Consider the following 25,990-nt stretch of genomic DNA (forward strand, 5'->3'; position numbering starts at 1 on the left):
CTGTCTGATCCTCACGACCTCGGAGCGACACATCAGTGGATGCAACACACATACACAGGAAAAAGCTAACTAAATTAAATGCACAAGTCAGCATCTTCCCCACAGAAATCAGGTGGGACTGGAGGCTCAGCTTTTCATTGCACTGCCCCGTCTGCATAATAAGGGACAGATTCAATACAGTTTGGGGAACAAAAGAAGACCCAACACAAAGGGATTATTTTTAATAGAGGTTTGTCTGCAAAGTGCCTATGCCCTTCCCCACACATCTTTGGGGGCAGCACATTGCACACAGGCTCAGATGTCCCCCCACCATACACTAGTCCTCAGCCCCCCGCCTTTCTGAAAACATGGCCCTCAAGCTGCATAGTCCACTAGTGCCATGCAATAGTGACTTGAACTCCTTGCCCCTAGGAGAGTGCGGGAGACTTGTGTCCATTGCTCAGATGTTCTTGTGCCAAACATCATGCTACTCACTGCATAAAATCTCTCCCTTGACTCACTCCACAGACACAGTTAGTCTCATGTTGCGGCAACCCTGCGAAGGCTAACGGAAGGGTCTGTAATTCCCTCTTCTGGGTTAGAGGGTCCCATCTGGAAGGACAAGCCTTTTGGGGAGATTGTTTTCTCTCTTTCTGCTTAGGATCTGCTCAGAGTTCCTCCCATTCAGCTGCTGCTGTTTTATAGACCAATTGACCCTTTTCTGCCCCTCTGCCCAGCAGCATAAGTCAGCAGCATCAAAGATCCCAACATCCCAGTATTGACCTGTGGAATTGTGCCAGGAGTTAAACTAAGGAAGCCTAAAGCTGAAGGTCAAACAGACTCCAACACTGCCATGAGCACGGAGGAAAAAACAGGGACAAATGGCATTTGTCTGAAGGAAACTCCACAGTGCACTAATAATACACTTTCTATTTCACAGTGCAAGAGTGACTGGCAGCTGAAGAAGCAGTGCCTGGAGATGGCTCAAGGTTGCCCCAGTTTGAGTAAGTCAGAGTCTATGCCTGAGGGTAGATACGAGGGGTCCACATCCAAGCAGGTCAGAGTCAAATGATGGCATGTGGGGAAGAACACACATTATGAGGTTCTCAATAAAGCCACTACTCTCTCCTCTTTAAATCCCTCTTCTCCTGTGACTCTTATAAGAAATCAACCCTTATTGATGGCCAGAATGCAGGGAGTCAGGAGTAGCTCACACTATTTGTTTATTTATATTTTTTAATACTTTCAAATGTGTTGAACCCATCAAGCAAGCTATGTACACAGCTAACCTTTGGAGCTGAGGGACAGGAAGTCTTGTCCTCATTCCTCTTTTATCATCCATTGTTTCTCATACTTGCTGATTGCATCTTGCTTCCAATTAAACCCTAAGCTCTTCAAAACGGGAAATCCTGTCTTTTTAAGTCCTTGTGCAGCATCCAGCACAACTGGGCCCGATCCTGATTGAGCCCTCTATGCACTACCACTATACAAATCAACAACAATTAAGGATACCTTGGCCTGAGGGGGGGAGAATCAGGCTCGGGGGAAAGAAGGGTGTCTATGCCTGACAGTAATATCTGAGTTTCAGCTAGGCTCCTGAAAAAAAGTTCTTCCCAGTGTAACATCTGAAGTCTCTCTCTGTCACACACACACACACACCACCCATCTGCAGTGTACTTGGGAAGTGGAGGACTTGGAAAGTACATTCCTTTCCAGGAAACAACCACAAAAAAATCTTTTGCTCTTTTTACTAAAGTTGTCTCCTTTCTGAACTTAGTTCAGGCCAGATGACGAGTCCCCAAAGAAATCAGACTCTCCTGTCCTGATACACACATGGGTTAAAGCCTGGGGACAATGCAGTGCAATAATGTTTCTGTACGTGAGGAAGAGAAGCCCTGCAGTGTCTGCCAGGGGAGAGGAAGGGTGCTTGTCAATGTACGCCATTGTGCTGTACTGGTATTCAGTGACTCATCAATATCAGCGAATAAAGCGGCTCTTCAGCTGGCCCATCATGTGTTTCTCCCAGCCTCACCATCCCAGGAGAGGCTTAGCCCTGACCTCTCCCTCAGAACTCAGTCCAGCTGCACAACTGATTGCTGAGAGTATGTAATCAGTTCAATGTCACCAAGGTGGGCTTCCAGCCACAGTTTCATGGGGGGGCCTTCAGCTCAGATCACTAAGTAACACAACCCAGCCCTTGGCAATCAACATACATTTTTAGGGGGGAATTTGAGGTCTGGCAAAGGGGGAAGTCTGGAATGTACACAAATCTCTTCTTCTCCAACACTCTCTTTGCCAGCGAGAGTCTCTCTGACAGACTATGACTTATCTGGATAGGCTGTCGATACAGCTATCCAGACTTCGAGCTCCCTGAGGCTAGATGCCAGTCTTACCTTTGTGTGGAGCTTGGCAAACTGCTTGTCATCCAGCAGACTCTGGGTGTATACACGCCTCTTGTACCGGAACTAGAGAGGAGAAGGGAAAGAAAAGTGGTCAGACACAAAAGCCGAACAAAAGCCAAGAACAATACAGGGAAATGTGGTCTCGATGAAATTACTATACGGTGGGGGGAAAAACTGGCTTAAAGACTGTACTCAAAGAGTAGTTATGAATGGTTTGCTGTCAAAGTGGGGGAACACATCTAGTGGGGTCCCACATGGGTCAATCCTGGGCCCAGTGCTAATCAATATTTTCATTAATGACTTGAATAATGGAGTGGAGAATATGCTTATAAAATTTGTGAGGACACCAACCTGGGCGGGGTTGCAAGCACTTTGGAGGACAGGATTAGAATTCAAAATGACCTTGACAAATTGGAGAACTGGTCTGAAATCAACAAGATGAAATTCAATAAAGACAAGTGCAAAGTACTTCACTTAGGAAGGAAAAAATCAAATGCACAAATACAAAATGGGGAAGGACTGCCTTGGCAGCAGTAGAGTTGAAAAGGGTCTGAGGGTTAAAATGGATCACAAACTGAGTCGGAGCCAACGATGTAATGAGTTACAAAAAGGGCTAATATTCTTGTGCATATTAACAGGAGTCTTGTATGTAAGGCTATGTCTTCACGACAAGTTAGGGGTGTAATTCCCCTGCTCTTGTGCACACACTTGCAGTAGTTCGGTGAGAGCTCACGCAAGTATACACAGCCGTGTAGCAGCAATAGCAGAGGCAGTGTCAGCGAAAGCACGACTGAGCTGTGCCAAGTACAAACCTGCCCGAAATTGGTGGGTAGGTACTAGGTACAGCTCAGTCATGCCACTGCTGCCACGGCTACACTGCTATTTCTGTTCACCATCGCTCTCATCGAGCTACTCCGAGCCTGTGTACCCAAGCAGGGGAAACCACACTCCTAGCTCATGGAGTGGACATTACCTAAGACACAGGAGGTAATCGTCCTGCTCTCTGCAGCGTGGTTAGACCTCAGCTGGAGTACTGTGTCCAGCTCTGGGCGCCGCACTTTAAGAATGATGTGGACAAATTGGAGAGAGTCCAGAGGAGAGCAACACAAATGACGAAATGAGCAAACCTGCTCTATGAGGAAAGGTTTAATGAAAACTGGGCATGTTTAGGCTACGTTTACACTTAAACCATTGCAGCTGCGCCGCTACAGCACTTCAGTGTAGCCACTCAGGACAGCAAAGGGAGGAGTTCTCCCGTCACTGTCGTTAATCCACCTCCCCAAGAGGTGGTAGCTAAGCCGACAGAAGAATTCATCCATTGATCTAGTGCTGTCTGCACCACAAGTTAGGTCATCTCAACAACACTGGCTCAGGGGTGCGGATTTTTCGCACTTCTGGGTGACGCAGTTGAGTCGACCTAACTTTTTAATGTAGATCTTGCATTAGCGTGAGAAAAGAAGACTGAAGGGGGAACCTGAGAACAGTCTTCTAATATGTTAAAGGGAGCTATAAAGAGGATGGTGATCAACTGTTCTCCATGTCCCCTGAAGGTCAGACAAGAAGCAATGGGCTTAATCTATAGCAAATAAGATTTAGGTTAGATATTAGGAAAAATTTTCTAACTATAAGGGCGGTTAAGTACTGGAATAGGCTTCCCAGGGAGGTTGTGGAATCCCTGTCATTGGAGATTTTTAAGAACAAATTATTAGACAAACACCTGTCAGGAAAGGTCTAGGTTTACTTAGTCCTGCCTCAGCGCAGGGTGCAGGACTAGATGACTTCTCAAGGTCCCTTCCAGCCCTGCACTTCTATGATTTTATTATTCTAGATCTCACGTCATTTCACAGGTTAAAGAGCCTTTGTTTAATACAAATTTTAGGTCTAGAAAGGACCATCAGATGATCTAGTCTGCCCCCCCTCTACATGACAGGCCACAGAATTTTTCCAGTTAACATTGTACCGAGCCCAATAACTTGTGTTTGGCTAAAGCATCTCTTCCAGAAAGGCATCCAGTTTGGATCTGAAGACATGAAGAGATGGAATATCCAGCACTTCCCTTGATTATTTGTACCAGTGGTTAAGCACCCGTTGAAAATCTGTGCCTTATTTCCAATTTGAATTTGTCTGGCTTCAGCTTCCAGGCATTGGTTCTGCCTTTCTCCACTAGATTAAAGAGACCTTTAGCACCTGGTATTTTCTCCCCATACAGGTACTTAGACACTGTAATCAAGTCACCTCTCAACCTTCATTTTAATAAACTAACCAGACAGAGCTCTTTAAGTCTCTCACTGTAAGTCATTTTTTCCAGCCCTTGAATAATTTTTGTGGCTCTTTTCTGCACCCACTTGTTTTTCAACAACCTTCTTAAGGGTGAACACCAGAACATAAAAATGGTCACACTGGGTCAGACCAATGGTCTGTCTAGCCCAGTGTCCTGTCTTCCAACAGTGGCCAGTGCCAAGCACTTCAGAGGGAATGAACAGAAGAGGGCAATTTATCAAGTGATCCACCCCGTCATCCAGTCCCAGCTTCTGGAAGTCAGAGGTTTAGGGACACTTGGCACATGGGGCTGCATTCCTGACCATCTTGGCTAATAGCCACTGATGGACCTGTCCTCCATGAATTTATCTAACTCTTTTTTTAACCTTGTTATATTTTTGGTCTTCACAGCATTCCACGGCAATGAGTTCCACCAGTTGTCTGTGCATTGTGTGAAGAAGTACTTCCTTTTGTTTGTTTTAAATCTTCTTTAATTTCATTGGGTGATCCCTAATTCTCACATTATGTGAAGAGGTCAATAACATGTCCCTAGTCACCGTCTGTCACGGAGTGCCCGGGCGATGCTCTGGAACTGCTCCCTATGAAGCCAGTCAGGACTCTGGGGCAGTCGCCTTCCGGTGAGCAGCCTGTCCGCAGGGCAAACAGCTCACACGGCTTCCACCTTCCTGGGTCTGACCTCGGAGCATTCAGCATCCTCTGCCCCTCCGTGTGCTTCCCACAGCGAGACCGCTCAGGCGGGGCTCCTGGGGAAGCCAGAGGGTCCTGCACCCCAACTCCGCAGTCAGACGGGACTCTCAGCCAGCCAGTAAAACAGAGGTTTATTAGACGACAGGAACATGGTCTAAAACAGAGCTTGCAGGTGCAGAGAACAGGACCCCTCAGCTGGGTCCATTTTGGAGGGCAGTGAGCCAGACAACCACGTCTGCACTTCACTCCATGTCCTAGCCAGCCTCCAAACTGAAACTCCCTCCAGCCCCTCCTCCTCTGGGCTTTGTTCCTTTCCCAGGCCAGGAGGTCACCTGATTCCTTTGTTCTCCAACCCTTTAGCTCTCACCTTGCAGGGGGGAAGGGTCCAGGCCATCAGTTGCCAGGAAACAGGGTGTCGGCCATTCTCTGTGTCCAGACCCCTGCACACACCTGCCCTCTAGGGCTCTGCAGTGATCATACACCCTTACCCCACCACCTAGATACTTAAGAACTGCATAAGGGAAATTGAGGCACCCCCACAATATTCGGAGGAACCATTAAGAACAGTCCCACTTCGTCACATCTCTCCCCCCTTCGAGATCGAACTGAGCGGGGTCACTCTAGGCGGTGACCTGGGGAAGTTCGAAGCCACCAACGTTCCCATGGATGCCCCAGCGTCTCTGCCATTCCTTGGTAGGAGTTACACCAGGCCCTTCCAGTTTCACGCCCTCCCTTAGGTCGGGGGTGGTCGATAGCACTCGCAGGCCGCATGTGGGAAGGTTTCTGCGGCCCGCCCTTTGGCCACCCCAAAACCCCAGGGGGTCAAACTTGGATTGGGTCTTCTCCCCAACAAGCTGGCCAAACACAGCCACTTGGTTATAGGACTGTTTAAGTTTCTTAACAGCTTTCACTCCATCTGAGACCTTCTCAAAGCTATCCACACTGGGTCTTTCAACAGGACAGTCAGTGGATCCATTCACAACAGAAAATTTCTGGCTGTTAGGAACTGAAACTTTCTTGATTAAATCACTTTCACACCCTTCAGTTGCAGTAAACTGCTTGCAAAGACTCCATGAGGATTCCTTTCCCTAGGGCTTTTCTATGCAACAATTCACCCCTCCCAGAAATTCTGCTCTTACCCTCTTTACCTAGGGCTTGCTCTAGAGGAACACGTTCCTGAGCAACAACAGACTCTTTCTGGGTCTCCCTTACATCCAGAATTACCTATGGCCCGTCCGGTGGATTCCTACACAATCCCCTTTCAGGCAAACTGACAGACTTCCTAGATAAATGGTCAGAAGCCTTCTCCTTCCCTTTGCCACACACAAGTTCAGGAATCTTTTCCTTCTTGCTACAGGTTTCCACACCCTCCATAGGTAACACAATCACATCACCTTCACGCTCTCCTTGTGCCCTGGCTAGGATCTCACCCTGATTAGACAGAGTTGCGACACCCTTTCCCAACCACACACGAGCAACAGGCAAAATACAAGCACCAGAATTGTCTGGTCTCTGGGATTTTACATAGACACTAACTGGATGCGACCTAGTTACAGGGCCATTCTCCTGAGCAGACACAAACTTAGGACCATTCCCTTCCTGGGCTTTAGCTGAATCCAGAACCAGCTCTGAGACAACTGCACAACGCTCAACCATCACAGGCTGCAAGGCCCCTTCTGTCTGCTCCACAGACCAAGAAGAGCCGGACACACTTTCTCCTTTACCAGACACACAGCTTGGGATCTCATTCCCCTTGTCCCAGCACACAAGGCTGGTCACAGACACCTGCTTGGAGATCAGGGTAGCTCCCTCCACAGGCAAGTCAATACCTCTGACAGGCACAGGCACGTTTCCTTCACTGTCCCAATTCTCCACCCAGCTAACAGGTAAGGTCCAGGGACACTCATCTTCCACTCTCCTCGCCTTCCCACCCTGCTGACTGGACAAAGCCATCAGATCACAAGGCTGCCTAGGCTCATCCAAACTTTCCTTACCAAGCACCTTGCCACTCCCCACAGATCCCCTCCCCTGCCTGTGTCTCCCCCCACTCAGCTGGGGTCTCAGCTCCCCCTGTGCTCAGCGCTGCCCTTGCTGTGCCAGTGGGGGTAGGCAGCGAGCTCGCTGCTTTCCTCACTGCATCAGAGCCAGCGTGAGCCCCCTCTCCGGAGTGCAAGGGCGCAGGGAGCATCTCTCTGTCCCACCCAGCCCCAGGGGTCTGCTTACAGGCAGGCAGGTAGCCTGAGCCTAGCGGCTCCTCCCTGCTGCCAGCCAGGTCATCTGCATTTTCACTGACCGTTTCCCTCTCCACCGATTGGTTCCCTGGATTCAAATTCAAACCCTTGGCCGTTACAGGAGCAGGGCCTGGATCCTGTCCCAAAGAGACACAGTTGCCCCACAACAGGGTCTCGCAGCTGGTGTCCTGGAGCACCCCAAAGACCAGCCAGCCCCACCCCTCCTGGGTCTGCACAGGGATCTGGGCCATAGGCAGGGCGAGGGGCTTCGTCCCTGGGACCCTCACCCAGCTCACACAGCCCCTCAACCTCTGAGGCTGCACCACCCAGGGCCTGACAACAGTTCTCTCTGTCCCAGGATCTCGCCACCCCAGGAATGTCTCCCCATTGACCATCACCTTCCGCTCCCACTGGGGGTCCGAGGGGCCTGGCCCCAGGAAACTCCACACAGACATATAGGTTGGGGTCAGGAGTGGGAGCCTGTCCACCTCCCCACCCATCTGGCCGACAGAGTCTATGGCCTTGGGACCCAGCAAGGGAGCTAGACACCGGGGCTTTTCCGCAGGGTCCCCCTGGTTCAAATCTCCAGCCTGCTCAAAGGCAGTGAGGTGGGCATCCACATCCCCCCCCTCCTTAACCAGGGGCAGCAATTTAGTCTCGAGGTTCCCTGCGGAACTGGCCCCCCGGGGTCTATCCCCACTCACCCCGGGGAGGTTCCCTAGGCCTCTCCGCTCCCCCACCGCCAGTTCATGCTGCTGCTGCTTCTGCAGCTCTTTCTCGGGCTCTCGCTGTCTCTCACAGTCCTCTTGCTCTCTCGGACTCAGCTCCAATCCCGTCCATCTCCGATCCCCGGATGGGGAACCCGATCGTGAAGACCCTCGTCTGGTCGGGGACAGGAGTCTTGGCGATGCCTGGCTACTACTCCAGCTGCTCCCAGATCCTGCTATAGCCCCATTTGGGGTCAGGAATCTGTCCCTTAGAGCGGTCATCCTCCTCCAGCTGCACGATTAACTGTGCTTTGGTGAACTTTCCAATGCTCAACCCTCTCTTTCTGCACAGGGTTACAATGTCCTTCTTAAGAAGACGGTGACAGACCACTCCACTCTTCCCAAGTTGTTGTGGACTCACAGGCCTGTGTGCTCGCAGCTCCCCACGGTTTCCAGGGAGAACCCCTAGTGTGCCAGCCCTTCTCGAGGTCACCACCTCTTTGCCAGGGTCGAGCTGCAGACTCCTCCGCCCCTGGGACCGCTCGCTGCAGTCCCCCGGGGGACCCTGTTACTGCAAAAGTCCTTTTCTCTGGTCACACAATCCTAGGGGTTAACCGCCCCCTGAAACCGTCTCTCTCTGAATCTTCAGCACGCCTAGTCCCCATCAATCCCCCTTTGTTTTACTGCTCCCCAGTCACTTACTGCAGGAAGCGCCATCCACGGGGTGCAGTAGATCCCACCGCTGCCACCAGTTGTCACGGAGTGTGGGGGAGTCCAGGCCCTGCACCCCTCTTCCTGGGATTCACTGAGACTCTCAGCCAGCCAGTAAAACCGAAGGTTTATTGGACATCAGGAACACAGTCCAAAACAGAGCTTGTGGGGACACCCAGGACCCCTCAGTGAAGTCCTTCTGGGGGAGCAGGGAGCTTAGACCCCAGCCCTGGGGTTCCCTGTGTTCCTCCACCCAGCCCCAAACTGAAACTCCCTCCAGCCCCTCCTCCTCTGGGCTTTGTTCCTTTCCCAGGCCAGGAGGTCACCTGATTCCTTTGTTCTCCAACCCTTTAGCTCTCACCTTGCAGGGGGGAAGGGTCCAGGCCATCAGTTGCCAGGAAACAGGGTGTCGGCCATTCTCTGTGTCCAGACCCCTGCACACACCTGCCCTCTAGGGCTCTGCAGTGATCATACACCCTTACCCCACCACCTAGATACTTAAGAACTGCATAAGGGAAATTGAGGCACCCCCACAATATTCGGAGGAACCATTAAGAACAGTCCCACTTCGTCACACCGTCTCCCCACCAGTCATGGTTTTATAGACCTCCGTCATATTCCACCTTCGTCATCTCTTTTCGAAGCTGAACAATCCCCATCTTTTTAATCTCTCCTCACAAGGAAGCTGTTCCGTACTCCTAATAATTTTTGTTTCCCTTCGCATCCTTTTCAATTCCAATATATCTTTTCTAAGTGGGGCAGGGAACCAGAACTACACACAGTATTCAAGGTGTGGGCGTCCCATGGATTTATAGAGTGGCATTATGGTATTTCCTGTCTTATTATCAATCCCTTTCCTAATGGTTCCTAACATGCTGCTAGCTTTTTTCACTGCTGCCACACAAGGAGCAGATGTTTTCAGAGAACTATCCACGACGATCCCAGTATCAATCTCACCTATGCCATATGGAAAAAATCCCCTCCCTACTCCTACTCCAGAAGTGGGCAAACTTTTGGCCCAAGGGTCACATCTGGGTATGGAAATTGTATGGTGGGCCATGAATGTTCATGAAATTGGGGGTTAGGATGCAGGAGGGGGTGAGGGCTCTGGCTGGGGGTGCAGCCTCTGGGGTGAGGGCTCTGGCTGGGGGTGCAGCCTCTGGGGTGGGGCCAGAAATGGGGAGTTCAGGGTGTGGGATGGAGCTCTGGGCTGGGGCAGAGGGTTGGAGTGCGGGGGGGGGGGGGGAGGGGGAAGAGCTCAGGCTGGGAGTGCGAGCTCTGGGGTGGTGCTGGGGATAAGGAGTTGGGGGTGCAGGAGGATGCTCTGGACTTGGAGGGAGAGGTTCGGAAGGCGGAAGGGGGATGAGGGCTGGGGCAGGGGGTTGGGGCATGGGAGGGGGTCAGGGGTGCAGGATCCAGGTGGCGCTTATCTCAAGCAGCTCCTGGAAGTAGCGGCATGTCCCCACTCCAGCTCCTATGAGGAGGTGCGGCCAGGTGCCTCTGCGCACTGCCTAGTCCGCAGGCGCCGCCCCTGCAGCTCCCATTGGCTGTGGTTCCTGGCCAATAGGAGATGCGGGGGCAGCACTTGGGGCAGGGGCAGCATGTGGACCCCCCTGGCTGCCCCTACGCAAAGGAGCCAGAGGGGGGACATGTTGCTGCTTCTGGGAGCTGTGCAGAGCCACAGCACACGTGGAGAAGGGCAAGCCCCAGACCCCACTCCCCAGCTGGAACGGGGCAAGCCCCAGATCCCGCTCCCCAGCAGGAGCTCGAGGGCCAGATTAAAACATCTGAAGGACCAGATGCGGCCCCGGGGCCGTAGTTTGCCCACCCCGTCCTACTCACTATTCCCGTGTTCGTACATCCCAGAATCACAATTACACTTTTTGCCACAGCTTTGCATTGGGAGCTCTTGTGCAGTTGCTTGTCCGCTATGACCCCTAAATTCTTTTCAGTGTCACAGCTTTCCAGGTTACCGTCCCCCATTCTGCAGATGTGGCCTGCATTCCTTTTTCCTAGATGTACAATTTTGGATTTGGCTGTTCTAAAATACATTTTTTAATGGGCCCAGTTTACCAAACAATCCCAATCACTTTGTTTGACTACCTTTTGTCCTTATTATTATTTGCTACTCTGCCCTCTCTGGGTCATCGGCAAATTGTATCAGCAGTGATTTTATATTTACCTCCAGAACACTGATGAAACCACTGAATAGCATCAGGCGGAACATCGCACCCCCATGCGATGATGATTCTCCCCTGAGAACTACATTTTGAGATACTGCTTAGCCAGATCTTAACTCATGTATTGGGCTAATTTTTAATCAGAATGTCATGCGGTACTAAGGTTTCAGAGTAGCAGCCATGTTAGTCTGTATCTGCAAAAAGAACAGGAGTACTCGTGGCACCTTAGAGACTAACAAATTTATTTGAACATAAGCTTTCGTGGACAACAGCCCACTTCATCAGATGCATAGAATGGAACATATAGTATGAAGATATATATATACACACATACAGAGAATATGAAAAAGTGGAGTAAGAGGCTAATTAATTAAGATGAGCTATTATCAGCAGGAGAAAAAAACTTTTGTAGTGATAATCAAGATGCTCATGTAGACAGTTGACAAGAAGGTGTGAGGATACTTAACATGCAAACTAGATACCATTAACTTGGGTTTGACCAGAGACTGGGAGTGGCTGGGTCATTCCACATATTGAATCTATTTCCCCATGTTAAGTATCCTCACACCTTCTTGTCACCTGTCTACATGGGCCATCTTGATGATCACTACAAAAGTTTTTTTCTCCTGCTGATAATAGCTCATTTTAATTAATTAGCCTCTTACTCCACCTTTTCATGTTCTCTCTCTGTGTGTGTGTGTGTGTGTGTGTGTGTGTGTGTATATATATATATCTTCTTACTATATGTTCCATTCTATTCATCTGATGAAGTGGGCTGTAGCCCACGGAAGCTTATTCTCAAATAAATTTGTTAGTCTCTAAGGTGCCACAAGTACTCCTGTTCTTTATGCAGTACTAAGTCAAACACTTTACAAAAGTCTAAGTATATTACATCTACACAGTTACCTTTATCAACCAAACTTGTAATCTCAAAGAATGAAATCACATTTGTTTGACAAGATTTATTTTCCATAAAACCATGTTGACTGGCATTAACTATACTCCCTTTATCAATTGACTCCTGGATCAGATTTCCCATTATTTTGCCCAGGATTAATGTCACGCTAACCGTCCCATAGTTATTCGGGTCATCCCACTTGCCCTTTTTGAATATTGGCACAACATTAGCACTCTTCCAGTCTTCTGGAATTTCCCCAGAATCCAAGATTTATTAAAAATTAACATCAGTGGGCCAGAGACCTCCTCAGTCAATTTTAGGTCTCTTGGGTACAAGTTAGCCAGGACTGCTGATTTTAAAATGTTTATCCCTAGTAAATATTGTTTAACATTAACTCCTTTGGAGGAGTAAAGCTCAGTTTGACCTCCAATGGACAGAGCTCTTTAGATAGTAAACAAGAAGGCCTGTACTCTATCCCCAGAAAATAGAGATCCCTGCTAAAGTAACAGATGGAACTGATCTAGGTTCAGTTCCTGGCTAGTACAGGCATAGTATATAGGAATTGCCAGACTGGATCAGACTCATGGCTCATCTAATTCAGTATCCCACCTGTGACAGCAGCCACCATAAGCTGCTTCAGAGGAAGGAAAAAATCTAGGGAAGCTCTCAGGATAATTTATGGTCCACTGCAGTGTGTTTTATGGTCCTACAGGGAGAGCCGGGGGTGGGGGGAAGAGAGAGAGAGATGACTTCTGCCAGCCCCAGAGGCTATACAATCTATGGAGTTTACATTTAGCTATTGGTAACTGTCTTTTACAGCAGTTAGCTTACCTGACAGTAATTGTGTTTCTTCAGGATGTTCTGTCCATCCTAGACATGGTGCACATGCCCTATGCACAGGAGTTTGGAATATTCTCACCAGCAGCGCCCACTGGGGTGGCAAATGCACCCTGCACACCCTTGCTCTTCCCCTCCCGAGGACACCAAAGATGGAGTGACCCCAACCAGCACTCAGTTCCTTCAGCATCCAGAATTCATATGTTAAATTCCGAGCTGCGGGAAAAGAGGGTGGCTCATGGGATCTGCATGTGCAGAGCATCTTGAAGAATCTGAGTTACTGTACAGCAAGTAACCATGTTTTCTTCGCATATCTATATGTATGGATCCCGCTCCCGGCAATTAGCCAGCAGCTGACTGCTGCACAGGATGGAAGGTAGGAGTTCATCTGAACATTTGGTGGGTGCCACCCTACCAAATGGGGTATCTGAGCTAGAAGCCACCACCAGAGAATAATTTTGAGTGAACGTGTGAGCGGAAGACCATGTCGCTGCTATTGCATGCTGCTGAAACAGCCTGGCCTCTGGTAGAACGAGTTCTACTATCACGTGGAGGGCTCAGCTCATCAATGGGTCAGAAACCCATTTAGAGTCTTTGTGTTGAAACAGCCTTCGCTTTGAATCTAATAATAAATTATATAAACAGCCCAGGTGATTTACACATATGTCTTGTCCTGTGAAGATAATACTGAAGTGCCATTTTAAAATCCAAGGTGTGTAGCTTTGTCTCTCCCGCAGATAAATGAGGCCTTGGAAAAAACATTGGCAAATGGATTTAATGACTAATACAGAAATCCGACATCGCTCTCAGAATAAATTTAGGGCAAGATCTCATTGTTACCCTATCTGCAGGAAATATTGTACATGGAGGGTTGCCATCAGAGCCCGAATCTCTCATTCTATGTGCTGAAATGATTGCTGTTTTCACTGACAAATGAGGCAATAAGAAAGATGACATTGGTTCAAGATCTCTAAGGGATGAGAGTACCATGTTCAAATACCATGGTGCAGCTATTTTCCTTATAGGTTCCTTATAGGACCCTTTATACATCATGAACCATCTGATGCAAAAATATTAAGGCTCCCTGTAATGGTGGATAGAAGGCCGAAATTGCTGCTAAGTGAACCTTGATTGAATTAATGGACAATCCCAATTGTTTCCAAGACAGTAAACAGTCTAGAATCATAAGTGTAGAAACTTGTAATGGAGCATAGTCATGTGAGGATGACCAGATGGAAAAATATTTCCATTTGGCCATGCAGTTCTCCTAGTGAAGGGTTTTCTACTCTGTAACAAGAGATCTTGAATTTCCAATGAACAGCTACAATGACGTCCACATAGCATCCAAACCATCCAAGCAGGGTCTGGGTGAAGAATTATGCTGGAACTCTGGGAGATTATGTCTGCCTGGCTAGGTAGAGTTATGAATTGCTGGCTGGACAGAAGCAATAGGTCTGAGTACCAGACTTGGTGAGGCCAGGCTGGAGCTACTAGGATGATCCGAGCATTGTCTTGTCTCACTTTCTATAACACTCTGAGAATGAAAACGCAAGATGGAAAAGCGTAGATTAGGTGATTTGAGCATGGAATCATGAAAGCATTTGCTATGTAGGCCAGGCTTTTCATTTCTTGTCCCTGTTGGAGGTGAACATGTCCACTTGGGGAATTCCCATTCTCAGAAGACCTATCCCACATAATGGAGTGCGCTTAAAACCTGGTGAGGGCATAGCACCAGGTAATACAGTAAACAGTAACTAACTACTGAACTAACTAAATAAGTGCAGTGGTACTATTCATTAACTATTTACAAAAGCTAACAGACAATCTCATTGCTGTCATCAGTAATCATGCAGTAGAACCCCAATGAAAGCTCTGACTCAGATCGCGGGTGGTGAGAGGGAAGTGACAGGGAGCAGGGCAATGTCTTGGGAGAGGCTACAAGGGCCAGAGGGCACAATCGCCACCCCAATGGGTACTGCTAAGCAAAGCTCTCCAGAGTTGCCACACTGGGCACATGCACACCTGAGTGGAGTGCACATCTGCAATCGCTCAAAGAACCATGAAGCTCTCCTCATTGTCACTCCATTGATCTCACTCAATTGTTATCAGTGATCTCACTCCCATGTCTACAGCATCAAAACAGCTTGTGAGAAAGTCCTAGTAACTAACTGACCTGCTGTACAAATGGAGCTGAACACCTCTTTACGGTTCTCTGGTGTAATCCCACTGCAAATAAATCCTTTCTGGCCAACATGACCTAATCATGCTCTATCCTGACCTGCAGGTTAGCAAAGGAGTAGATTTTTCTCTTCCAACTACCCAATTTTTTGGTTTTTTATTCTCCAGCCTATATTTCACTGACTGCTTGGATCTTTCCTTGGCTGCAGTTACTACTAAGGACGACAGCAAGTAAAAATGCAAAAATTAAAAACCCTTTGATGTAACTTCATGTCTCAAATTCACATGCCTTGATGTGGCAGAGATTGAAGCTAGAATAGCCCACAGATCTAAAATCCCCTCCTGGATTGGCAATACTGCCATACTCTGGTATGTAGGCTTCAAAATAGGAAATAGTTTATATGCCTTTTCTTGTGCCATCTCCAGAGGAACCTAGAAGGTTCCAGCCACCCTCTTAAGCAACCCCTGAAATGCGTTAAAGTCATCTACGGTAGCAGGGACAGGAGGAGTCATTGCCTCATCTGATGAGAATGATGAAAAAAGAGGAGGTGCGGATGGGTCTATCTGATGGCTCTATGTCATCTTCTTCATTCACCTGCTGCTGCTCTTCCTGAATGATTTCCCCTGCAGGTGAGTGGGAGACTTTGGAGACAGGTTTAGGAGATTTGTCTCTGGACCTTGGAATAGGTAATGGAAATTGACCCTGAAAATGAAACTAATATGACCAAATAGCGAGGTCTGGAATCCATACAGACATGACATATCAGGCCAAGAAGGACGCATCCAGGGAGCATGGGGAGGCTGAGGAACATGACCGCTGTACGAAAAATAGCAAGAATACTTCCTATGCTGTTTTATATCCCTGGATTGGCCCACAGAGAATTGAGCCAGGCTGGGGGAAGGTTTTCTACTGCAAATAGGAGACAAAGAGGAGGACAAGAAAACTTCCAGAGGAGGAGATACACTTGGGGGATCCCAACTCCTGAGGTGAACTCATTGACCTTCCTGTAAACTGACAGAGAAAAAAAAAGAAAGGAAGAAAAACTGGTACCTGTGGCCCTGGTGCTGAAAAGGATTCACAGACAGTAATTAAAAGGTGACATCTACCAGAGGAGACTTCAGTTCCAGAGTCACTCGCGACACTGCCTAGGTAGTAATGATATTTCAATAGGTGTTGCAGGGACAGGATGTCTGAACACCATGGAAATCTGGGACAGTGCTGAATGAGCCAGTGACTGGTGAGTGTGTCACCACTGACGGAGCCCATGCTAAATGAATCTATACCAAGTGAGCTCGCAGTGAGCGTGCTGGCATTCAAAGAGTTGGTGTCAAAAGAGCTCTCAGTGCTGCAGATCTAGCTGGAGAGGCCAAAGTCATAGGTACCGCAAACAGATCAGTGGGTGCCTTCTTAGCTCAGCGTTGTGCCGGTGCTGATTCCAGTTACTTCTGCAGGGCCAACTGCATTGTGCCGATTTAGCCACGTCCATAGACCTATGGCTCTGTGGTTTCCTTTTGTTTGGTACCAGAGAAGGAAAACAGTGCCAAGAGGCAAAATTAGAGGTAATCTCCTTTCTCCTGCGGATAGCACAGATCACGGAATGTTGCAGCAGTGTTTGTGGTGCCATTTACAAGCTCTTGGAGGAGCAGTGAGCTCTCTTTGACCCCTTCAATCCAGGAGCAGTAATAGTGGCTGAATACTAGCTGCATGAGTTTTTAGGGAAGTATCTAATCTTGAACTTCTTCCTTCTGAGCCACTTCTGAATCTGATCATGCCCACAGATTATTCCAGGCGGTAAAGTTTTAGTCAAGATTCCCTGGCCTTTTGTGTGTATTTTTTGAATGTGTTAGAAATTGCACACTTAGAGGGAATATGACTCTCTCCTAAGCAGTACGTCAGTCATTAAGGGCAGTTACCCCTCCAACATGAAGGACAAGTCTTGAAATGTGGAGATATGGGTTCAGGCACCAGGTATCCTAATTACTAAATTATATCTATAGAAAATATTTTTTTTTGCTAGTTGGCTCAAAATGAAACACTATGAAACAAACTAGTAACTACAGAAAGTACAGTAAACTATGTAGCTACAAACTAACTCTTATGGGAGACTGAGGTTGTTCTGAGTCTCTGCCAAGGGGTGCTCAGAGTGGTGGTTGGAGTCGCTCTGCCCTTTCTGCCATTGGGAGGGAAGGACAAGGGTGCGCAGGACTTTGCCCGTGAATACATTCCATAATCCTGTGCAAGCGGCGCATGCGCACCACGAGTGGGATACAGACAGAAGGACATTGGAAGAAGAAATTAGGATTTTGTCTCAGATAAAGAAAGAACAGGGGTAGACCTCAGCAACATGAGGGGCTATAAATCTTTATCTGACTCAGCTGCGCTTATGGGGAAAGCCAGGAAATGGATATTATATATGCTGATCCCAATACCTGTACAACTTTGGCTATAGCCTACAGATTTCTTATCTCACCAGAAACTCAGTAGACTAAGTGAGCTATTAACCCAAGGGCTGGAATGCTGCTCCCTATTAGAATCCCAGACTTTTGTTTACTGACAAGGCTCTGAAGTGTTTGGAGAATAACTCAGAAGCTGCTATTCTGCCCAAGGTCTGAAGAATCCAGATGCCACACACTGCATATGATGGCCATATGACAGAAACTGAGAAATTATTTCTGAAAGAAGATCAGAGGGGATGTCATTATGCGTGTGTGCTAAAGTATGCAAGTTCTGTTGAAACCTTATATTGAAATATATTTAACAGCAGCTAAGTGGTGAAAGTCTGTCTAAGGAAGACTGGTGGATTTACTAAATAATAGCTTTTAGATAAAAGCTATTAAACATTCCAAATACTGATTAAAATGTTTAAAATGTGTATGAAGTGTTTACTAAGAAGTTGTGTTGCCAGGGCCGGCTCCAGGCACCAGCGGAGGAAGCAGGTGCCTGGGGCGGCCAATAGAAAGGGGCGGCAGTCCCTGCATTATTGGGGCGGTGCGTCTGGGTCTTGGGCGGCAAGTCCTTCATTCCCTCTCTTCCTCTTCGGCGGCAGCTCAATCGGATTTTTCTTTTCTTTTTTTCTTCGCCGCGTGGGGTGGCAAAAAAGCTGGAGCCAGCCCTCTGTGTTGCCCTTTCTCACTGCAGCTGCCAGGGAACTGTTATTAAAACCTATGTTCAGGGTTATGTATGTAACAGTCCATAAGGGTTAACTATGTAATGCTTTCTGAAAAGTCCTGAAGTGACAGAACTCTGACCTGTATTTCAGCAAAGAGTTAAACTGAGGTGCAGGAAAGGGGAGGGTTACGGAGATGTACATAATATTTACCCCCAGCACCCATTACATAAAGGGTGCCCAAACAGGGTCTGCCACTTGTTACCTAAGCACAACACTGTGGTACTCCAGTCTCTGCAATGGACACATATTGAATACAACATTGAATTCAAGGTCTCTGTTCTGATATTCCCAGTTCTCCGTGAGACAGTCCTTAGCTACCTGACAAACTCCCTCTCCCACCATGACTTTGGCTTTCCACAACAGCTACACTCCACTGGAAGCTGTTGATCAAAAGGGACAGAACTTTTACATAAGCAGGACCAACACTGTGGAGCCCATTGCCAGCAAAGACAAACAATAACCAGGACGCTCGGCACATTGAGAACTAAATGTCAAGCTCGTTTCTGTGATTCAGCTTGCCCTCCGTAACTTCTTCACACAAGCAAACACACTAACCCACCCACCTGCCCAAATTGTTATGGTATATTCATGTTTTCACTCCCACTGGCAAAAAAAAAAAAAAAAAAAGAGAGATTTTTCTTACTCTTCTTTAGTACTTCTGAGGCACTCAGACACTACCACGATGGAGACCACATAAGTCAGATAAAAAAGCAGCTAGATACCTCCAGGTAGGGGACAGGAGTGTCTGGATTCAGAGGGTATTCTCTCAGCAGTCGCTCCTCATCCAGGAACTTTCCAGCCCTGCCATTGAAGGCTGGCTGGAAAAGCCCATAGTTCAGAACATCCTTCAGGCTGTGGTTCAAGGTGCAGAGAATGCGCTGTTTAGAGACCCAGACAGGAACATCAGGATTTAGCCGCAGACATTTCTATGGAGAGAAAGAGAGAGTGATTAGGGGATGGCAACCCAGCATTTCTGTAATTCCATAACCACATCCAAGAACAACAGTGGTGAGACCATGGAACAAGCTTAGAACAGGAAATCTATAACCTTTTCCATGGCAGTGAGTAAGTAGAAATAGATAATCTGCAGAAATTAGGGAGGATAAGATTCATTAGGTCCCATCTTGTCTATCTCCTGTGATGCCAGGGCAGGATCATTCTCTACAATCTAATCTACAGGGTTTTATCCTCTCTGCAAATAAATGTTTCAAGTAATGGGATGTCCGGGAGAGTATTCCATTGCTTAATACCATACAATTCACTGTCAGGAAGTTTACTCCATTATTCATCTTAAACTGGATATCCAGAAGTGGAAAGATCTCACACATATAAACAGAGACAAATGATTTTGCAAGGCTGGAGACTGCAAGCTCAATTAGGGACAATGAAGGAACCCAGGGAGGTCTTTAACCATTGGGAGGAGAGGCCTTGAAAAAGGAGACAGAGCTCTACATAACATTTCTAGACACCATTTATGACTGCTTCTTGGAGCAGCTAGTCCTGGAACCCACAAGGGGAGAGGCAGTTCTTGATTTAGTCCCACATGGTGCACAGGATCTGGTCCAGGAGATGAATATAGCTAAACTGCTCCGTAATAGAGACCATAACATAACTACATTTAACAACATCCTTGGAGGGGAGAAAATACCAAAGAAACTCACCACAGCAGCTTTTATCTTCACAAAAAGGGGAACTACACAAATGAAGAGGCTTGTTAAATGGAAATTAAAAGGAACAGTCACAAGAGTGAAATGCCTGCAAACTACATGATGATTTAAAAACATAAGGCTCAAACTAACTGTGAGGGGCCTTCCAGGGGTGCAGCCTGGACCTGGGGTACCACTGAGTCCTCTGTCCCTCCAACCTGGGCTCCCTCTCACCATGTGATGCCGTGACAAGCTGAAAACCTCTGGTAGGTCCTGCATTCACACAGACATCCCCAGGCAGGGACACACCCAGCTGAGTTACATGAATGCTTCTCTCAGCCACTCATGAACTAACAATAGAGAGGCTCCAGCCAATTCCCCCAGCTCCCCATCTTTGGTCCCCGGGGCTGTGACGTCCTTCCCTGGTCAGAAGCCTGACCAGCATACATTTATAACCCAGTCATCCCTCCCTCAATGTGGAGAGGAAATGCACCAGCTCTTGTTCCTGAGCAGATTTCTCAAGCACTTCAACCAAAACACACTGTTTTAGGTAAACCATAAAACAGGTTTATTAACTACAGAAAGATAGATTTTAAGTGACTATAAGTGGTAGGCATAAAGGATAGAGATGGTTACCAAAGAAAATAAAAATAAGCGCACAATCTAAGCTGTATAAACTAAACAGGATTTGAATCAAGCAGTGCCTCATCCTGATAGTACAAGAAGGTTACAGATCTTCAGTACACAGGCTGAAATTCTTCTCCAACCCTGGACCACCTTCCCCCTTCCAGACGTGTTTCCAGGTGTTGAGTTGTGGGGGGAGTGAGGCCAAGCCATGCAGCCACTGTCCCCTCTTCTGTATCCATAGTCCCTGTGCCTAGAAGACACTTGTCTTGGCAGGTCCTGGAGGGCTTCCCTGAGTCGCCCGGTTGAGCAATCCCCCCAGTGTGGGTGCTTCCGCAACTGTCCTTGAATTGTAAATCCCCTGATTACAATTTCCCTGCTTGTTAATAGTCATTGAGTACCCTCTGCCTGAGGACCCTCCTTTGAGTGGTTTGCTTTCTTTGTATGCCACTAGCAAACTTACACATATTTCAGTAACAACCACACAACAAAAATCTCATAACTTGATACACACTAATGATATACACATTTGGACAGAACAATGAGTTTCAGCAGATCATGACTTTTCATATGATCTCTTACACAGCATGCTTTGTATGAAACATATCATAATTACACGCCGGGGGTGAATATGGGGTTCTGGGAGTGCCAGAACCCCAAATAAAAAAAAATAGTAAGAGGACCACAAAAAATAAACCATGGCTAAACCGCAGAGTAAAAGAGGAAGCTGGAGGCAAACAGGCGTCCTTTAAAAACTGGAAGTGAAACCCTACAAAGGAAAAGAGAAAGGAGCATAAACTCTGGCAAGTCAGGCGTAAAAGCATAATTAGGCAGGACAAAAAAAAAATGAAAAGCAACCAGCAAAAGACACAAAAACTAACAAGAAATTTATTTTAAGTACATCAGAAGCGGGAAGCCTGCAAACAATCAGTGGGGCCACTGGACGATCGAGGTGATAGTGGAGCACTCAAGGAAAACAAGACCATTGCGGAGAAACTAAATGAATTCTTTGCATCAGTCTTCACTGCAGAGGATCGGAGGAAGAGTCCCACACCTGAGCCATTCTTTTTAGGTGACAAATCTGAGGAACTGTCCCAGATTCAGGTGTCAATGGGGGAGGTTTTGGAACAAATTGATAAATTAAACAGTAATAAGTCACCAGGAGCAGATGGGATTGATCCAAGAGTTCTGAAGGAACTCACATATGAAATTGCAAAACAACTAATTGTGATATGTTACCTATTGCTTAAATCAGTCTCTTGTACCAGATGACTGGACAATAGCTAATGGAATGCAGATTTTTTTAAAAGGCTCCAGAGGCGATCCTGGCAATTACAGACCAGTAAGCCTAACTTCAGTACCAGTCAAATCAGTTGAAACTATAATAAAGAACAGAATTATCAGGCACATAGATTAACACAGTTTGATGGGAAAGAGTCAACATGGCTTTTGTAAAGATAAATCATGCCTCACCAATCTATAAGAATTCTTTGAGGGATTCAACAAACAGGTGGACATGGGCGATTCAGTCGATATAGTGTACTAGGACTTTCAGAAAGTCTTTGACAAGGTCCCTCACCAAAGGCTCTTAAGCAAAGTAGGCAGTCATAAGATAAGAGGGAAAATCGTCTCATGGATCAGTATGTGGTTAAAAGGCAGAAAACAAAGAGTAGGAATAAATGGTAGTTTACACAATGGAGAGAGGTAAATAATGAGGTTCCCCCAATGATCTATACTGGAATCAGTGCTGTTTAAGACATTCATAAAGGATTTGGAAAAAAGGGTAAACAGGTGGAAAAGTTTGCAGATGATACAAAATTACTCAAGATTGTAGTCTGCTTTGGACTTAGCTAAGAGTTACAAGGGGATTTCTCAAAACTGGGCGACTGGGCAAGAAAATGGCAGATGAAAGTCAGTGTTGGTAACTGCAAAATAATGCACACAGGAAAACATAATCACAACCATACAGACAAAATGATGGGGTCTAAATTAGCACTCAAGAAAGAGATTTTAGAGTCATCATAGATAGTTCTTTGAAAACATCTACTCAATATAGAGTAGCAGTCAAAAAAGCTAACAATGTTAGGAACCATTAGGAAATGGATAGATAATAAGACAGTAAATATCATAATGCCACTATATAAATCCATACTACACCCACATATTGACTACTGCATGCAGTTCTGGTCACCCCATCTCAAAAAAGATAGAATTGGTGAAGGTACAGAGAAGGGCAATGAAAATGATTAGGGGTATGGAACAGCTTCCATATGAGGATAGATTAAAAAGACTGTGACCAGTCAGCTTAGAAAAGAGATGACTAAGGGGAGGATAGCTCCGAGTATCCCGTATTTACTCATTCACCTAACCCAAGAACCAGGGGTCACCAAATAAAATTAACAGGCATTAAGTTTAAAACAAACATAAGAAAGTACTTTTTCACACAACACACAGCCAGCCTGTGGAACTCATTGCCAGGAGATGTTGTAAAGTCCAAAAGTATAACAGGGTTCAGAAAAGAATTAGATAAGAACACTGCATAACCTACTAAAACCAACTAAATACACACTACACTACTAGTTCTAACTTCTACTAACTACTTACACTACAAAAATTCATCAAGTAGCTGTGACACAGGAAACAAACTGTGAAGACAGAACCACGTGGGGAGATCAAACTTAGGCCACTGGCAGTAAGAAGGAACTGAGTGGGGGTGGGGAGTTGTTGCCCATTTATAGCCTCTGAAAAGGCCACAAGGAGACGCAAGATATGTGCGCTGCCCTAGAGGATGCTGCTGCAGGAGGAAGGTCTCCAGCTCTCAGTGCATCTGACACAAACATCTGAATGGAATACACATCTACACCACTGAAAGAAGAAGTTTCATTTTAATTTTTTTCTGAAGCTGCCACACAATTTCCAGTCTGTTGCTATGGACTACTGTAGAATCAAAGAGCCTGCCACAGAATGCAAGTCAAACTAGCTACAGAGTATGAAGGGGCTAGGTCATAATCAGGGATTTTAGTTTTCGGAGACTAAAAAAACGAAATTATCTGATTAAAAAAACATAAAAATCCATGTTTTTCCATGATTAAAATGAAACGCTCAACTTTAGTTTCCCTAGCCACAATACATATAAGTATTAGTTGAACACTATGTTTTATTGATATAAAGCAGAACCCCATTTATCCGAGCCTCCATTATCTGGCTCCCCATATTAACCAAACCACCAGCCGCCTGGGACTCACAGCCCAACCCTGCCATTGTCATCCCCAAGGGGCTGGTGGTTCAGTTAACATGGAGAGCCGGATCATGGAGGCTAGGATAAAGAGGGTTCTGCTGTATATGTTTTTAGTTTTTCACAAAATGTAAAACCTAAAGATTCTCTGTAAAAATGCTAATTCTGCATTTTTCCATGGCAAACGGATTTCTAGGATCCTTGGTCATGATGCAATGACATTGGTGGCAACTTCAAGCTAGTAACCTTGGACCCTAAACACAACAGTTAAAGAAAAGGAGTACTTGTGGCACCTTAGAGACTAACCAATTTATTTGAGCATAAGCTTTCATGAGCTACAGCTCGCATCTGATGAAGTGAGCTGTAGCTCACGAAAGCTCATGCTCAAATAAATTGGTTAGTCTCTAAGGTGCCACAAGTCCTCCTTTTCTTTTTCCGAATACAGACTAACACGGCTGCTACTCTGACAACAGTTAAAGCAAAGCGATGGACTGAACGTGCCCTGTCACTAAGAACATTGGGAAATGACATTATTTCAATGAGTCCACTTCCTGGACACTACGGTGCTAATAAGCGATGGTCACATAAACACCACCCTATACCGGAAACCTACTGACCGCTATTCCTACCTACATGCCTCCAGCTCTCACCCAGATCACACCACACGATCCATGTCTACAGCCAAGCTCTACGATACAACCGCATTTGCTCCAACCCCTCAGACAGAGACAAACACCTACAAGATCTCTATCAAGCATTCTTACAACTACAATACCCACCTGCGGAAGTGAAGAAACAGATTGACAGAGCCAGAAGAGTACCCAGAAGTCACCTACTACAGGACAGGCCTAACAAAGAAAATAACAGAACGCCACTAGCCGTCACCTTCAGCCCCCAATTAAAACCTCTCCAACGCATCATCAAGGATCTACAACCTATCCTGAAGGACAACCCATCACTCTCACAGATCTTGGGAGACAGGCCAGTCCTTGCCTACAGACAGCCCCCCAACCTGAAGCAAATACTCACCAGCAACCACACACCACACAACAGAACCACTAATCCAGGAACCTATCCTTGCAACAAAGCCCGTTGCCAACTGTGTCCACATATCTATTCAGGGAACACCATCATAGGGCCTAATCACATCAGCCACATTATCAGAGGCTCGTTCACCTGCACATCTACCAATGTGATATATGCCATCATGTGCCAGCAATGCCCCTCTGCCATGTACATTGGTCAAACTGGACAGTCTCTGCGTAAAAGAATAAATGGACACAAATCAGATGTCAGGAATTATAACATTCATAAACCAGTCGGAGAACACTTCAATCTCTCTGGTCACTCGATTACAGACCTAAAAGTCGCAATATTACAACAAAAAGACTTCAAAAACAGACTCCAATGAGAGAGTGCTGAATTGGAATTCATTTGCAAATTGGATACAATTAACTTAGGCTTGAATAGAGACTGGGAGTGGATGGGTCATTACACAAAGTAAAACTATTTCCCCATGTTTATTCCCCCCCACACACACACACTGTTCCTCAGACGTTCTTGTCAACTACTGGAAATGGCCCACCTTGATTATCACTACAAAAGGTTTTCTTCCTCTTCCCCTTCCCCCCCCCCACCCCCGCTCTCCTGCTGGTATTAGCTCATCTTACCTGATCACTCTCCTTACAGTGTGTATGATAACACCCATTGTTTCATGTTCTCTGTGTATATAAATCTCCCCACTGTATTTTCCACTGAATGCATCCGATGAAGTGAGCTGTAGCTCACGAAAGCTTATGCTCAAATAAATTTGTTAGTCTCTAAGGTGCCACAAGTACTCCTTTACTTTCTTCTAACCACTAGGGTTAGTCTTACTCTTTCCCTGGCCCAGTTACTCTTGAATTATTCCGTTAAATAATTAAAGTGGAACAACTTTGACCTGAGAGATTGAGGAGACCCACAGCAGGCTATTCTCTAGCCCAACGCTTAGGGCACTTACCTGAGAGGCAGCAGGGCCCTGTTCTATCCCTTCTCCTCATCGGGCTCAGGGAGGATTTGAACTGGTAGTCCCACATCCGAAGTGAGTGCTCTAACCCCTGGGCTAAGGGTTATGAGAGAGGTCCCGCCAGTCACCCAGCTGTTCTTGTGTGGCATTAAGAGCAGGCCCCACATGCAATTTAGGCAGAGAAGTTCCTGTCTTCCTTCCATTAGTGGAGGTCTCTGGG

At 46.7% G+C, this 25,990-nt stretch overlaps 1 protein-coding gene across 1 annotated transcript in view; it reads right to left on the minus strand.

The window, feature by feature from the left end:
• The window catches only part of SHANK3 (SH3 and multiple ankyrin repeat domains 3), a 658,681-nt gene that overhangs the window by 556,807 nt on the left and 75,884 nt on the right, over positions 1-25,990 (minus strand). Inside the window, exons 2-3 of the mRNA XM_074942807.1 lie at positions 18,983-19,186; positions 2,373-2,444 (exon numbers count right to left, since the gene is read on the minus strand). Of these exons, the coding sequence (XP_074798908.1) occupies positions 2,373-2,444; positions 18,983-19,186 (276 nt within the window). The remainder of the gene's footprint in view (positions 1-2,372; positions 2,445-18,982; positions 19,187-25,990) is intronic.

This window comes from Natator depressus, chromosome 1 (assembly GCF_965152275.1).
Source record: "Natator depressus isolate rNatDep1 chromosome 1, rNatDep2.hap1, whole genome shotgun sequence".
Classification (NCBI taxonomy): domain Eukaryota; kingdom Metazoa; phylum Chordata; order Testudines; family Cheloniidae; genus Natator; species Natator depressus.